Below are 15,464 nucleotides of genomic sequence, written 5' to 3'. Positions count from 1 at the left end.
ACTTCTTTCATCACCATAGGCTCTTGCTCATATGTTGTTTCACCCTAGAGAGGGTGAAACCAGGCTACTCCTTGGAGGCCAGGATTCTGACGTTTTGTCTGACATACTTTGGACATGTTGCGAGGAGGGTCCAGTCCTTGGAGAGGGACATTATGCTTGGGATGAGGGTGGAAGAGAATGCGCAGGAGAGGAATAGCCTGGATGAGATGGATTGACTCAGGGACTGGGGTAAGGAGGTAGGTGTGTCAGAGACAGTGGGGTTGGTTCGAGATAGAACAGGATTCAGAGCTGTTGAACGTAGGTTCGTAAGCAGCGTGATGGGACATAACAACAAACATAGCGACCGTGTATACAACGGATCTGAACCTCACCCTGGCCTCTGCCTTTCTCATCATCGCTGACATACTTGAGCCCATTGTTATAGTTGCTGTGTTGATCTAGCCCACTGCGGGGGTCTTTCTCTCTTTGCTGACCTTCCACCTTTCTAAGCACAATAATGTTTTTTCCCAGCGACTAGCCCTTCCTGACAACATGCCCGAAGCACGTGAGATGAATTTTCGCCATCCTTGCCTCTGAGTAGCACCACAGTTGTACTTCAAGACACTCTTTTTTTTTTTGACACTCTTGTTCTTTTGACAGTCCATAGGATATTCAGTACTCCTACATTACAACTCAAAGGCATTTATTCTTTTATCCTTATTCATTATCCATAGCTTGAATCAAGTACACCTTAGTACTTACAGTACTGTTCTTTAGCACCTTGGAGAGATCCCTGACAGCAGATTTGTCATGAGGAAGTAGGGGCCATTGAGTCGATTACGGCTCATAGTGACTCTATGAACAACAGATCTGAACCCTGTTCTATCCTGTGCTATTTTCACAATCTCTGATACACTCAAGCCCGTTGCTGCTGTCACTGTGCCATACCAACCTGGTTGAGAGTCTTCTGCTCCTTTGCAGTCCTTCCACCTTCCCAAGCATGGTGATGTCCTTGTCCCAGGAATAATCTCTCCTAGCAGCATCAGGATGGATGGTAAGAGATTGAGATTGTTCACAACTTTAGTTTGCTTGGCTCCATAGTCAACACTCTTGGCACCAGCAGCCAGGAAATTAAGATGTATTGCATTGGGTTCCAGTTTCTCCACAACCTCGCCAGCATTTGTTGCTTGCTGTTCTGTTAAATTTTACAGTTCTGACGGGTGAGATGATATCTCATAGTTGTTTTGATTTGCATCTCTCTTAGAGCTAGGGATTTTGAACATTTCTTCATGTGCTTGTTGTCCATCTGAATGTCTTCTTTGGTGAAGTGTCTGTTCATATCCTGTGCCATTTTTCTATTGGATTATTTACCTTTATCTTGTTGTATTTGACGTATTGCGATAGGAAAGTCTGCTGTTAGGGACATCTCCAAAGTACTGAAGAGCAATGGTGTCTCTCTGGAGACTGAGGTGCATCTCATACAGGCCATGGTCTTTGCAATCACTTGTTATACATCAGAGAGTTAGACAGTGACTAGGGAGGATAGAAGGAAAGTTGATGCCTTTGAGCTGTGGTGCTGGAAAAGAGTATTGAGTGTACCATGGACTACTAAGAAAACAGATTCATCCTGGAGAGGGTTAAACTGGGCTGTTCCTTGGAGGCAAGGATTCTGGGGCTTCGTCTGACATACCTTGGACATGTTGTAAGGAGGGACAGATCCTTGGAGAGGGACACCATGCTTGGGAGGGTGAAGGGACAGCACAGGAAGGGAAGGCCCTCTATGAGGTGAATTGATTCAGTGACTGGGGTAATTGGGATGGGTGTGTCGGAAGCAATGCGATTGGCACAAGATAGAGCAAGGTTTAGGGCTGTTGTACATAGGGTCACTATGAGTCGCAAGTGACTCGACGGCACATAACAACAAGCAGCTTACCCAAAGTATGTGAGACGAAGCTTCATCATCTTTGCCTCCAAGGAGCGCTCCAGCTGCACCTTCTTTAAGACGTATCTGTTTGTTCTTTAGGCAGTTCAGAGGCATCTTCCAAGCAGCAGATTTGCTATCTTAACGCTTTTACTGTCGGTTAAGAGGCATCATCTTCAAGTGGTCCTGAGAGGCCTCAGGAGTAACCGGGATCTCTGGACACCCTTGGGCAGGTGTTGCCTGAACCTCACTTTCCTTTTTTCAAAGTGAGACAATACTAGCTTTTGCCTTTTAGGGTCATTTTGATGAAAAATTAGTTACCTTTTTAGTATGGAGCTGAATGCTCACTAAGTAAAAGTGTTACTGTTGGGATTTCAATAACAGTTCAGTTGTATAGAATATATGAAATACAAACTTCTTCATATCTACAGGTATAACCTTAATTTGACCAGAATTTATATAGTTCCTATATTCGGGAGTTATTTTAGAATCAAACAGGCCATATTCTCCTTTAAAAATATGCTGTATCTTGCTTGAACACTAGCTTGTACCTTGATTCATTTCAAGTCCTCTTGACTCTTTCTGTAGGTGTGACCCGCAATGGAAAAGAGACCAGGTTCCCCTGCCACGTATGAAAGAGTAGTGTACAAAAATCCTTCCGAATACCACTACCTGAAGGTCTGCCTGTAAGTTCCACCTCCTAAGTTCTATTTTCAATTGCTTCTTGGATCTGAAGAGCATAGAATCTACTTGTGTTTATTTCTTTCTTTTTTTTTTTCCTCTCTCTCAGAGAATTTCAAGAACGTGGAATTAGACTGAACGCTGCACAGTTCAAACATTTGCTTATTACAGCTTTAAAGGACCTGTTTGGAGAGGTAGAGAATGACTCTAGGTTGATCGGGCCTCAGATCTTTATAAGAAATGTAGAAAGATACTTTTCAAAACATTATTTTAAAACCGTATTTGGGAGACAGATGTGGAATGTCAGAAATTGTGCATTTCTGATAGAATGGTGTTAATACATCTGTTACCTAAACAAGCACCTTGATAAATGAGTTCTCATTCTAGCACAGTGCTGCTCCAGGTATGACACAGCAACCTGTAGATTTTTTTAATCATGAAAAGGTTAGGAGCCTGCACCACAATGCCACTCAGCACAGCTGAACTAAGCAGGGTGCTTACTTAGTGACATTGTTGATTTGCATTCCAATACAAGATGCTTGGCAGGGCTAAGCACTGGAGTAGCATTGTCCTAGCATTCATTCACTGGAGAACAGAAGTGGTGGTTTGACCGAGAACAAAGAGAAAAGATTCACAGGGAGTTAATTCCTGATTCATACATTCAGTCAGATCTGCTGAGTACCTCATTAAAATGAGAATATGCACTCTGAAAAAGACTTAAGACAATGAAAGACAAGTGACAAACTAGGGGAAAACATTTGTCAATCTCATTGAAGAAGATTATGGAATACAGAAAGAACTCTCAAAACGCAACAGAAAAAAAACCAAGACCCAAACATTCCAGTTAAGAAAATGAGCAAAAAGACATGGACAGACATTTTAGTGAAGAGGTAATACAGATAGATGGCAAATAAGGACATGAAAAGATTTTTGCATCAATAGCCATTAGAGAAATGCAAAATAAAAACAATGAGATAATTGCTGCACACCTATTAAAATGATTGAACTGGAAGATGATGGCACCAGATGTTGAAATCATCTATACCTTGCTGGTGGGAATGTAACATGGTACAGTCATTCTGGAACATGCTTTGACCACTTCTTTAAGAAAAAGAAAATTGAACCTCACTGCTGTCAAGTTGATTCCAACTCCTAGTGACTCTCCCTCGGGTTTCTGAGGCTGTAAATCTCGATGGGAGCAGATTGCCTCACCTTCTCCCTTGGAATGGCTGGTAAATTCACATCCCCAGCCTTTTGGTTAACCATGTGGTTTGTAATCTGCACACAGCCACTTTAATTGTAATAGTCAAAACCAGGAATCACCCCAGATGTCCTTCACTGAGTAGTGGTTAAGTAAACCTTAACCATACCATGCAATACTACTTTGCAGTAAAAAAGAATGAACTATTGATAAACAGCAACCTGGATGGGTCTCTAGGGAATTCTGCTAAGTGAAAGGGGGGAAGAAACAGTACCAAAGACCATATGTGGTGCTGTATAGTGCTGTTTACATAATATTACCAAATACCCTAAAAGACAGATTAAAGGTTTCCAGGGGTTATGGATGGGAGAACTGTTAGATGTGACTATAAAGAATCTTGGGATATTTTTGTGCTTTATTTTGCTGGTGGCAGTCACTCACTGCTGTGTCAGAACTGACTCATAGCTCTATTGGATTTCCGAGGCTGTAAATCGCACGGAAGGGGATTGTCCCTTCTTTCCCCTAAGGAACCATTGGTGTATTCCAGCCATCAGCCATCTGTGGCCTTGGGGTTGCAGTGCAAGTCACTACAGACTAAGCCATCAAAATGCCCTAGTTGTAATTACATGGAACTATGTAGATAATATGAACATCAGATTGAATCTGGAAGAAATTATGCTGAGTGACATAAGTCAGATATGGGAGGACAGTTGTGGTATAAGACCACTATTAGGGACAGGAAGGGAGTCAGAGGAGGGTAAAAGAGAAAGGCAGTATACAGTAAGAATTTGGTTAGCTTTTGTAATTTATTACATTAATCAGTAATTAACATAAAATAATGTTTGAATGAAAACCAAAATTATTTATGAACTTTCACTTTTTTAAAAAAAAGGACAAAAAAATTATATCAAGCCATGCATACATACCTGAGTAACTGATAAAATCTGAGTAAATGGGAGTGTTTCAAAATCCATTTCCTGGATTTTATACTGCACTGTAATTGCACAAGATGGCACCATTCGTCGAAGGCAGTTGGCTAAAAGGTGTACACAATCGCCTTACACATGTCTTTGCAAACTCCTTACTCTTATTTTTCATATAAAAAGTTTCTTTGGCTTTTTGCTTGTCTGTTTTTAAGTGTGAGTGCCTCCTGTGTGTCAGGAGTAGAAACTAGCTCCTCTGCAGGAGGCGCTCCAGCTCCAAACAGGTATGGCCTCTGCTCCTGGAACTGACTGGGACCTTGATTGATTTAGTAGGAAAGAATATTAGAGGAAATAATACTGGGTCCTAATAACATTGATACTAATTTGAGGGTCAGGGAAATGAAATGAAAATGTGAAAAAGAGGGAGACTCTAGTAGGATGAAGCCGTGCAGGAGAGTATTCAGGCAGGCAGCTCTGAGCGCAGCACTCCTCCTTTTTATGGGGGGGAAACTCAAAGCCGATTAAAAATGTGATGATAGCATTGTTCCACGTGTAGGCTGGTGCTGCCTTACCCTTGGACGTCCTGACCTATGAAGAGAAGACCTTTTCAGCCATCTTGAGAATATCTAGCAGGTATGACTGACATCATTCTAGTACCGTCGGGCACAGGAAGATAAATACTGTTCTTAGTATAAAGAGTTATTATCACTGTTAACTCTGAGCTGCTTTGGTGTTGTTAAGTGCTGTCAAGTCCCATATGACTAATGTTGTTATTAAGTGCCATCGAGTTGCCTGTGACTCATAGTGACTCTGTGCAGTAGCTCTGAATCCTGCCCTATCCTGAGCCAGTCTCACTCTTTCCAACACATCTAAGCCCAGAACCCTAGTTACTATGTCTGAACCCTGTCCTTTCCTTCACCATCCTTGTCATCCCGAACACATTGAGCCTATTGCTCACTCAGTCCATCTCATTGAAGAGCTTCTCCTCCTCTGACCTGCCTAAGTGTGCTGTCCCTTTCCAAGGAATAGCTTCCCCTAATAATGTGCCAAAATGTGTGAGATGAAGCTTCCTTCATCAGCTTTTCCTTTGGTGAACACTGGTACTGTCTCCAAGACACTGTTGTTTTAGAAGTCCATGAGATACACAGCATTCTCCTCCAGCACCATGACTGAAATGCATCAATTCTTCTCCTGTCATCCTTGTTCATTGTCCAGTTCTCAGATGTATAGCAGGTGATTGGAAAGATTGTGGCTTGATTCAGACGCACCTCAATTTTTAAATTGACATCATTACTCTTTAATACTTTGGAGAGGTCCCTGACAGCAGACTTTCCCAATGCCATATGTTTCCCAGTCTCCTGACTGATGGTAGCGACAACGTATACTGTGTATCCAAGTAAGATGAAATCATTCATGATGTAGTCTGTTGGCCCGTTGTTGAGGATGTTTGTTTTTCTGATGTTGAGATGTAATCCTTCTTGAAGGCTGATCCTGATTCTCTGCACCAAGTGCTTCAGGTCCTCACTTTCGGCTGGCAAGGTTGTTAATGAGCGTCCCTACAATCGAGATGCCACACTCTTCATAAAGTCAAGATTCCCTAATGATTTTCTCTACATACAGATTGGCGAGGTGTGGAGAGAGGATACAGCCCTGACACATAGTGAACTACGGGCCAGGATTCCTGAACTCAAGTGATCCTCTAGCCTCAGCCTCCCGAGTAGCGGGGACTGCATGTACATGACAGCCCCTACTAGAGCTGCTTTAAGGAGTTTACACTGGGAAAAATAAGAGTGGCATCCCCCAGGAGTTGATATTTTTTGGCTCAAAAGTGCTTCTCCTGACGAGGAGGAGGTGGGATGGCTGGGGACCAGAAGGGCTTGTTCGCTACAGACTAAGGCAGGCAGGCAGGCTTGGGCCTCAGGCAAAAGTAGAGTCATTCCAGCCCACGTGGTCCACATTCATGTCATAGTAGTTGATGTCGACCCTCCTGGGGCTGGTGTGCAGGTACATGGAAAGCAGGCACAGGGCAGCTCGGTGTTAGAGGCCAGGTTCTGTGAGCCGTGGATCTTTCTAATGCTGTTCCAGCTGCAGAGCACGCACCGGTTGCTCAAACCACTGAAAGCCTTGAGCTGGTCCAGAACCACCGTGATGTCCTGGGTCGGTTTATCGGTGGCCTGCACCAGCCGCTGGGTTAGCTCAGAGGGCAGCACATCGGGCAGGGAGGTGCGGGGCACATTGGTGTTGACCATAAATAACTGCTTGATGGTGGAGTGTGGCGAGCATGGTGCCTGCAAGCCTGGCACAGGGGTACATGACTCAGGAGTTTAAAGTGAACAAAACCTGTAACTTGATTGTCCAGTGTTCTGAGGAGCCCTGGTGGTACAACAGATAAATGCTTGGCTGCTCTCTGAAAAGTTGGTGGTTCTAACCCACCTAGCAGCTCTAAGGGAGAAAGACTTGGTGGTCTGTTTTCATAAAGATGACAGTTAAGAAACTGTATTGCGTAGTTTGATGGGCTCAGTGTGAGTCACAAACCAACTGGACACCTTCTGACCATGACAGAGTTTCCCAGTTGATGGTTATGGAACTCAGAAATATGTATTTTGGTAACATTCCTAATTGAGACAAATGTTACCCTCTGCTTTTGCTACATTATACTTTTTTTGTTTTTAAGGTTTTCTTATTTAAATTGAATTGTCTGGTAAAACAAAACAAAAGAAAGTGTTAGTTTCTGGACCATCATGAAAAAATATGTTATTCTTTTCCTCCCTTGCCCTTCACAAAGATCTTAGTGTTGCCATGGGCCTGCTCCTACAGTATTGTAAAAACAAGTCCTACTTCTGCAGAGGTGTCCCCAGTGCCAAAACCCTCATCATTGACTTGAGTCGGAAGAAGGCAGAAGTGGGTGAGCTCCCGCTCTGGCCACATGGTCTCTGATAAGTCTGAGCAGCTCTTTTCAGAAGCCCTGGAGGCTGTTCGTACTTGGGCTATAAGAACATGGCAAAGATGGTTTTCACATCAGGGTGGGGCTGCATCTATTCCATGTCATTCTCAACAAGATGTCCTGTGCTGGGGCTGTCAGGCTCCAGACAGGGATGTGAGGTGCCTTTGGAAAACCCCGAGGTTCCACGTTGACCAGGTCATCATGTCCATCTGTACCAAGCTTCAAAACAAGGAGAGTGTGATTGAGGCCCTGGGCACCAGAAGATCCATCTCTCCTAGGAGTGGGACTCTACAAAGTTTAAAGCTGATTCATTTGAAGATATGATCGTTCAAAAGTGCCTCATCCAAAGTTGTGGAGTGAAATACATCTCCGGTCATAGCCCTTTGGATAAGGGGTGGGCTTTGCATTCATGAAGCCTTGGTTAGCACTGCCCAGTCTTAACCTGGACACCAATAAACGGAACTTCCTGGCTCTCAAAGAAACACACTCAAACAAATAAATATATTAGAGAGATGTTGCAGAAGATAAGTCTACTTAACTGTTTGTTTTCCTGATCTTTCCACAGTGGTCTTGTCAAATTGTGGAGTTCTTTGACCCTGTTAGGAACCTATCAAGGCAAAAAATGTGCTTTTAGAGTGATTCAGGTAAAGATTGTTCCTTCATATATTCCTATGTAGGCTGAGTAGTAGGTCAGTGGCTTTTTAGTGTATGTGTCCCCTTTGTATTTGATTTTGTAAATCTAGTTTGTTTAACATATTCCAGTGAGGAATATGTTAAACACTTCTAGGAATTCATTGTTTCCAAGTGTTTGAACAGCACACTTGGATTTTAAATTGTATGAGAGAGACATTTGGAGATAAATTGTAGCTCTCCAACAGTAGTAAGTCTTAGATTTTCTCTTTATGCTTAAAGTCTAGTGTAGTACCTTGTGTGTGAGACTGCTTTTGTGCTTACATGACTTCTTGTTTCTCGAACACTGCCTCCTGTGGTGCTCTTTACAATTCTGCTGTGTCACTTTGGTTTATCCTAGAGACTGGACACATTTCTACTCTCTGTAGACTTGGATTTCGATAGAACTTCCCCCCCTAGTATTGCATTAACTCTTTTTCTTCATTTTTCAGGTTTCTCCGTTTCTTCTTGCTTTATCTGGTAACAGTAGGGAGCTTGTATTGGACTGAAGAGTGTGCCGTTTGAGAGGTATTCATCCACTGCCATGTAATTGTTAGTGCCCACATCCTATTTGAAGACGGAAGCAAGCTTGCAGATTTGTGGGGGCTCAAGATGTACTCAGTGATTTCTAGCCATCGCCTCTGGTGGGGCGGCCTTCAGAGGAGACTCCACCTGAACCAGCCAGTGTTGGGAAGGCAGCACCTTCAGCATCTGTGTGTCAAAGTTGGGGACCGGGCTGAACTCAGCAGAGCCTTCACACAGAGGGATGTTGCTGTCTTCGCACAATTGACAGGTGATGTCAACCCTTTGCATTTAAATGAAGACTTCGCAAAGCAAACCAAGTTTGGGAGGCCAATTGTGCATGGAGTTTTGATCAATGGACTTATTTCCACCCTCCTGGGTACTAAAATGCCAGGCCCAGGCTGTGCATTCCTTTCTCAGGAAATTAACTTCCCAGCTCCTTTATATGTTGGAGAAGTTGTTATAGCAACTGCAGAAGTGAAAAAGCTAAAGCGATTTATTGCTTTTATTCAAGTATCTTGTTCTGTTATAGAAAGTAAAAAAACTGTTATGGAAGGCTTGGTTAAAGTTATGGTCCCAGAAGCTCTTAAACCCTGAAGCAGCTCTTTTAAGAGGAAGTTGAATCCTCAATGCTGTTGCCAATAAAGATCTTATAGGAAAAAGAGACTACTGTCCTTTATCATAAAATTCCTGGTCGACCCTATGCCTTGACTGAGGGTCAGGAGAGTAGGTGGGATGTTCAGATGTCTACCTCTCTGTTTGGCCTTAGACTTCCCACAGACTCAAGTATTTGCATGATTTGATCACCTGCCAGGGTTCTTCAAATTAAAAAAATACAGAAAAACTCATTTAGCCCTAGGATTTCTTTAAGGATTTCAGACTTGCCTGTATCCACATAGAAGTTTGGCTCAGAGTTAATTGACATTTGTTATTTACATTAAACCAGTGAGTGTCCTGCTCAGACTTCAGTGGGGCTTACCTTTCAGATGGTTTTCGTTTATTGAGAAGCACTGCCTTACAGATTGAGAAGGAGTTACAGAAAGCCGTCTGAAAGCGAGGCTTTCTGTTAGTGGTGATAAATGAAAGTTAGGCACTTCTTGCTCTGCGAAGGATAGTTCCTTGTTGCCCTATTCCCACCCACCCCTGACCTGCCTTGGAGAATGAGATGAGAGGTTTCCTAAGTTTAATGCGAACTGGCCCAGTTACACAGCTAAGGAATCAAGTCTTCAGTAGTTATCCCCAATCTGTAAGAATTAGTATTATAAACCTGAAATAGGCCTTGAATGCAGATTGGTTTTGTTTGGGGTTTTAAAATTTTTGTTCACGCTAAATACTCATCTCCAAAACAGCTAGCACCTGTAAGACCAGAATCTCTGTGACAGTATACATGTGGTCCACCTGTCTTCTGTGGCTTTAAATGATGGCCTTGACCACAGATAGCCTTCCACCTAGCTCAGGAAGGAAAGACCAGGTATAACTTCATAGATCAAACTACAATTCCTGGAGGGAGAAGGAAAAACCAGTTTTGATGGTGGATCAGTAACTTGATTTTTTTTTTCCTTTTTTGCATAGAGTAGACCATGAATGGATTATTTTTGTCACTAGGGGGCAGTGATTTGCATAAAGTATTTTAAAAGCTTCAGTGCTGTGCCAGACAGGAGTTTGTGAAGGTGGGAAAGAAATGCCAGAATCATCACGAGAAACAAAGATGCTCTTCTCGTGAGCCTGGAATGGGTGGGCCAGGCGCAGGCTCAGCCACTTGAAAGCTTGCTTAGAAATAAAACACTAGATGCACTCTAAGATTTGATGCAAGATTAACATTGACAAATAGAGAATCTCTATCAGATGTCTAGACATGAGCCAGGACCACTTGTTCCTGCAGAACCCATTGCCTGGAACTTGTCAGCACTCTTGAAGTGTTGGGTTCATAAATGAGTATTACGTGGTTGTTGCTATGAATGTTGTTAAGTGTTGTCATGTGGACTACAACTCATAGTGAACCAGTGAACAATGGATACATGAGCCCACCATAAGAGTGGTTTTGTTGGTCCCTCTCGTTGAGGGTCATCTACTTTTCCAGGAAAGATGACCTTTTCTTATCTTTTTTTTAAATCTTTCCTCTTTATTTTTTTTATTTTATTTTTTATTATTTTTTGTGTGTGTACCGTCAAATCAGATCTGACTGGTACAGGAGGAGATTGTCCCTCCTTCTCCAGCAGAGCATCTGGTGGATTCAAACCGCGTACTTCTAGGATTGCAGTGCAGCTTCTTGCCACTAGGCCACCAGAGCTCGCCAACCTTTTCTTATCTTTTAACAGAATGCCCAAAGTATACGAAGTTTCACAATTCTTGCCTCCAAGGAGCACCTTGGCTGCAAAACCCTAATGTTTTCTACATTAACTGTGATCCTTGAAAGCATTTTGCAAACTTAAGCAGTATGTTCCTATTTTATAAACAAGGAGACTGGCTGTTGCTGTGTGACTTTGCCAGCATTGTGCAGCTGTAAGCTTGGCCTGCCCTGGCTCCAGGACACTTCCTTCCCGTCACTCTGTGGGTCTTAAAAATCCTGGGTGGTACAAGTGGTTATGTATGCAAACCACTAACTAGAAGGTTGGTGGGCCCAACCTCCCCAGGGGCACCTAGGAAGAAAGGCCTGGATGACCAATATCTTAAAGGCCACAGCCTTGAAATCCCCATGGGTTGCCATGGGTTAGAGTTTTCCTAAGTATCTTGAAGTAATTGGAACTCTCATCATATTAAAAAAAAAATCTACATTCGGACTGTTCCTTTTGGATTTTAACACCTCAGCATTTGTAACATTCGTATAGACCATTACTCTTCAGCCATGCCTGTCACATCTGTCTCCTAAATTGACATTCAGTGGTTGGGTGTTTTAGAGCAGAAGGGCTACACAAGTTATTCTAAAGATGAAAAGTTAGATGTGGGCTAAGTTTGGGAGGAAGTGTCAGATCTGTTTGATAGCAGATTTTTCAGTTTAGCCTTCTAAAAGCAGTTTCTCAGTGTGAACATTTGCACTTTGTTAATCTGTTAAGTGCCTTGGTTCTTGATCTCTGTAAATCAATAAAAGGTTGGAGCAGAGAAGTACGCAAGGAACTTGTGAGATTTTTCTGTAAATTACGACTTGTCACGTTCACATAGAGCCAATACTATCAAACCCCTCATGCTTTGTTAAAGTTACCGCAGGGAAACGTGGCTGGTCTTCCACAGACTGAGTTGCAGAATAGTTCTTTTGCAATGAAAGCAAGAGGGACCCTCAAATTAGGAAGTCCTCTCCCAGGTAGTTGAGAGACAGCCATGACTGTTCCAGGTCACACAAAAGTGATTGAAATAGACCAGACTGCTGTCACGTTCCACAGAGGGGCATTGTAAGACCACGATTTATGCAATGTTTGATTACCACGGAAAGAAAGAACCATCTTAAGCAATTTTAGCCTAATGTCTGGAAAATTGCTTAAACGATTTTTATATTCTATGAGAAACATTTCCATACTGGTGAAAGCCACTCATTTCTGTTCTGAAGCAGCAAATCTTAAGTAGAAAGGAGAGAAAGCCTTTCCACAGGCACCGTTTGTCTTGTAGACCTGACTTGGGTGTTAAGCTAGAAGAAATTGCTAAATGTACACTGGTACCTCCCAGGCAACCGCACAGGTTTTTATTTTGTGATGAGATACTAGCTATTTTTCTTTTATGCTCTTTGAAGATGATTCAGAGGCCAGGTGACTCCCAGAAAATTTCTGTTAACTGACATCCCTTAAGTTTTTCTATTAAAGCATGTCCTACTACCAAGTGCAGCTCACTCTGAGCTGCTGTGTCACTCCGAATGCCATGCACGTTGGCATAATTCATTAGCCAGCTCTGAGCAGAACGGGAGCACTTGAGTACCCACATGGTCCCTAGTGTTTCATTTTATTTGTTCTCGACTTGGTTTGGGTTACAAACACAACAGAAAGAATTTGTCAGCATCATCAGATTTGGGGTCAGAAAAATGAGAAGAAATATTTTCTTCTAATTTTAGGAGAAACTATTTAAGGTCAAAATTATAAGAAAACTAGAGCTCATATTAATACTATATAACTAGGACAGGACCAGGCAATGTTACATTCTCCGGTACAGAGATGGTGTCGCTGTGAGTGGGGGCTGACTTGATTAACTCCTAACAATAATAAACCTTGCAAACAGCGCATTCCCATGGTGGCTCTTAGCTACAAAAACGCTCTTAGCTTCATATGACCCTCTTAGAGATCTTGCACAAAATATCCCTGTGCTCTGATGAGAAGTATCAACACATAGGGAAATGAGAATGATTACAAATTGGCTTGTCATTTAATGTCCGGATCATGAATATTTAAAGCAATCAAATAATTTTGCCTCAGACGGCTATGCTGCTTAAGAAACACGAAATATTTTTTCAGAAGCTCCTATGCCTGAATTTGTAAGACAGTTGCCAGGTCTAAAAACAACTTCACTAACGCTCATTATCTTTAGTCAATCTGGCCAGGAGTCAAGTTGTTAGATAAAAATCTGTAACCCATCAAAATATTTAACAATATAGGAAAACATAGCTTTTCCTTTTTTTAAAAAAAAATGAGTTGTATATATGGTAACAGTTGTCTACATTCCTTCAACTTGCCTGACGGCACAATGGAAGCAAAGCTGATTAGATTCAGGTCAGCCCTGGCCAGGGGAGGGTGTGCCCATGTGCTGTCTGAATCAATGGACAACCACCTCACCCCATCAGAATCTTGAGTGCCATGGAGTTGAACTGGCTCATAACTGACCCTCCAGCGAGTTTTCCGAGGCACAGGAGGAGATTTGCTGGCTCTTCTGCCACGCAACTGCTGTTGGATTCAAACTGTGCCTTTAGATTGGCAATGCAACTCTTAGCACTAAGCCACCAGAGCCCCTTCCCTATTAGAATAGCAGTGATAAATCAGGAAGCAGACGTTGGGATGGATGTGGAGAAACAACTGCTGTTCATGGCTGGTGGGATTAATGTAAGATGTTTCAACACTGTGGAACACAGTTTCTGAAAATGTAGACCATAAGTTACCATTCTTTCTGCTGTTGTTACAGGACCTTGAGTCAACCATGCATGACTCAGCAACCCAATGAATAGCAGACCTGAACCCTGCGCTATCCTGCATGGTCTGCACCATGCTCACCATTCCTCCTAGACTCCAGCCCATTGCTTCAGCTACTCTGTCAATCCATCTGATTAAGGGTTTTCCTCTCTTGTCGTCCCTCCACCTTCCCAAGCACAATGTCCTTTTCTAAGGATGGTCCTCTTCTAACCACATGCCCAAAGTATGTGAGACAAAAGCTTCACCATCTTTTCCTCTGAGGCCACACTTTTCTCCAAAACATGTTTGTTCCTTTGTCCACAGAATATTGAGTACTCTTCTCCAACACCACAGCTCAAAGGTGTCAATTCCTCTTCTGTCATCCTTTTTCGTGTAGAACTTTTGCAGTAAATCTAAGGATCCAGTTAAATCCAGGATCCTCAGGAGATCGCTGACAGGCTTGATTTGACGAAAATAAGGCTCACCCTGATATTTATTGGAGGGACTTCTTTCAGGAAAGAATTCCCAGGAAAAGGAGTGGTTCCCTTGGACAGTTGTCTCTGGTTTCATTCCCTCCAAGTCCTACTTTATCACTTTCAGTTTCCTTTTCCTGGTAAGGAAGACTAAACAAGGTTATCTTATGACCTATGCAACTTTGATCTTTTAATTCCAGTTCTTCTTTGTCCCGCCAGAGAGAAGAGTATTTGCATTCCTTTCTGCTTAACAACTTTTCTCTCTTCATATGCTGCTTCTGCTGACTTTATGCTTTTAACCCCTAAACCCAAAGCCAAACCCATTACAGTGAGTCATTTCCAGCTCATAGCACCCTATAGCACAGAGCAGTACTGTCAACCATTTCCTGCCTCACCCATTTGCCACAGTCTCATCGCTGAGCCTCCAGTGTGCAGGGCTCTGCTATGCCCAGACATCCCATAACCCCCTGCATAGCGTGTCACTGCTCATTGGTGGTGGTTGTTCAGAAAGTGATGTCATAGGAATGTCTTCCTTGGACCATTGTAATTAAGAAAGATAAGGCGTGTGAAAGTTGTTAGGGTTTTGCACTGGATGTAAGACCAAGGACTCAAGGAAGGGACCAGAGAGAAAGTGAAAGCTAAAGAAGCTTTATTAAGGGGGCTCCCTAGTGAGATTCCTTGGTCTAGAGAGAGAGATAGACCAGGGGAAAACTGCACCCTAAGGTAGATTGGGACAGGTTTTTATAGTAAGGGTCTTTAGGGAGAGAAGGGGGGGCATTCCATTGTGGTTTAGCCAGGTGGGCAAGGCTGATCACTCCCGTTGTTGACATGTTGATATTCTTTGAATCCTTCATTCTCCTCCTTTGACCTTGGTCTGGGCCTGACAAAAGTGTTTGTAAACTATAAACATAAATGGCTGGGGTTTATTACTAAAGCACAGTACAGTTCATTCTGTGGAATAGCGTGGATGGAGCCAAGTCCCAGCTCGTAGGTTCAGAGATGACTTACTCTGAATTGAGCTCATGGAACCATTGGCTTTTCAAAGCGCTGCTTCTGGGTCCTGGTTGTAT

At 42.8% G+C, this 15,464-nt stretch overlaps 1 protein-coding gene and 1 pseudogene across 1 annotated transcript; one reads left to right on the top strand and one right to left on the bottom strand.

Annotated features, from left to right (window-relative positions):
* Positions 1-2,500: 2,500 nt before the first annotated feature.
* RPP14 (ribonuclease P/MRP 14kDa subunit) lies at positions 2,501-8,827 on the top strand. Its single transcript, XM_006892282.1, has 5 exons — positions 2,501-2,586; positions 2,691-2,775; positions 5,262-5,338; positions 8,215-8,293; positions 8,771-8,827. The coding sequence occupies exons 1-5, from the start codon at positions 2,501-2,503 to the stop codon at positions 8,825-8,827; spliced, it is 384 nt and encodes a 127-aa protein (XP_006892344.1).
* Positions 6,623-8,060, bottom strand: LOC102873666 (annotated as a pseudogene).
* Positions 8,828-15,464: the final 6,637 nt, after the last annotated feature.

This window comes from Elephantulus edwardii, unplaced genomic scaffold (genome assembly GCF_000299155.1).
Source record: "Elephantulus edwardii isolate Elephantulus edwardi_28Jun2011 unplaced genomic scaffold, EleEdw1.0 scaffold00113, whole genome shotgun sequence".
In the NCBI taxonomy this organism is placed as follows: Eukaryota; Metazoa; Chordata; class Mammalia; order Macroscelidea; family Macroscelididae; genus Elephantulus; species Elephantulus edwardii.
The sequence above is the reverse complement of the archived record's forward strand: the minus strand, read 5'-3'. Positions and strand labels throughout refer to the sequence as shown.

Excerpts from the sequence above, each read along its gene's own strand:
- RPP14 (XM_006892282.1), top strand. The coding sequence starts at position 2,501 with ATGGAAAAGAGACCAGGTTCCCCTGCCACGTATGAAAGAGTAGTGTAC. Across the intron at positions 2,776-5,261 it reads TAAAGGACCTGTTTGGAGAG|GCTGGTGCTGCCTTACCCTT; the intron begins GTAGAGAATGAC and ends TTCCACGTGTAG. Across the intron at positions 8,294-8,770 it reads GTGCTTTTAGAGTGATTCAG|GTTTCTCCGTTTCTTCTTGC; the intron begins GTAAAGATTGTT and ends TTCATTTTTCAG.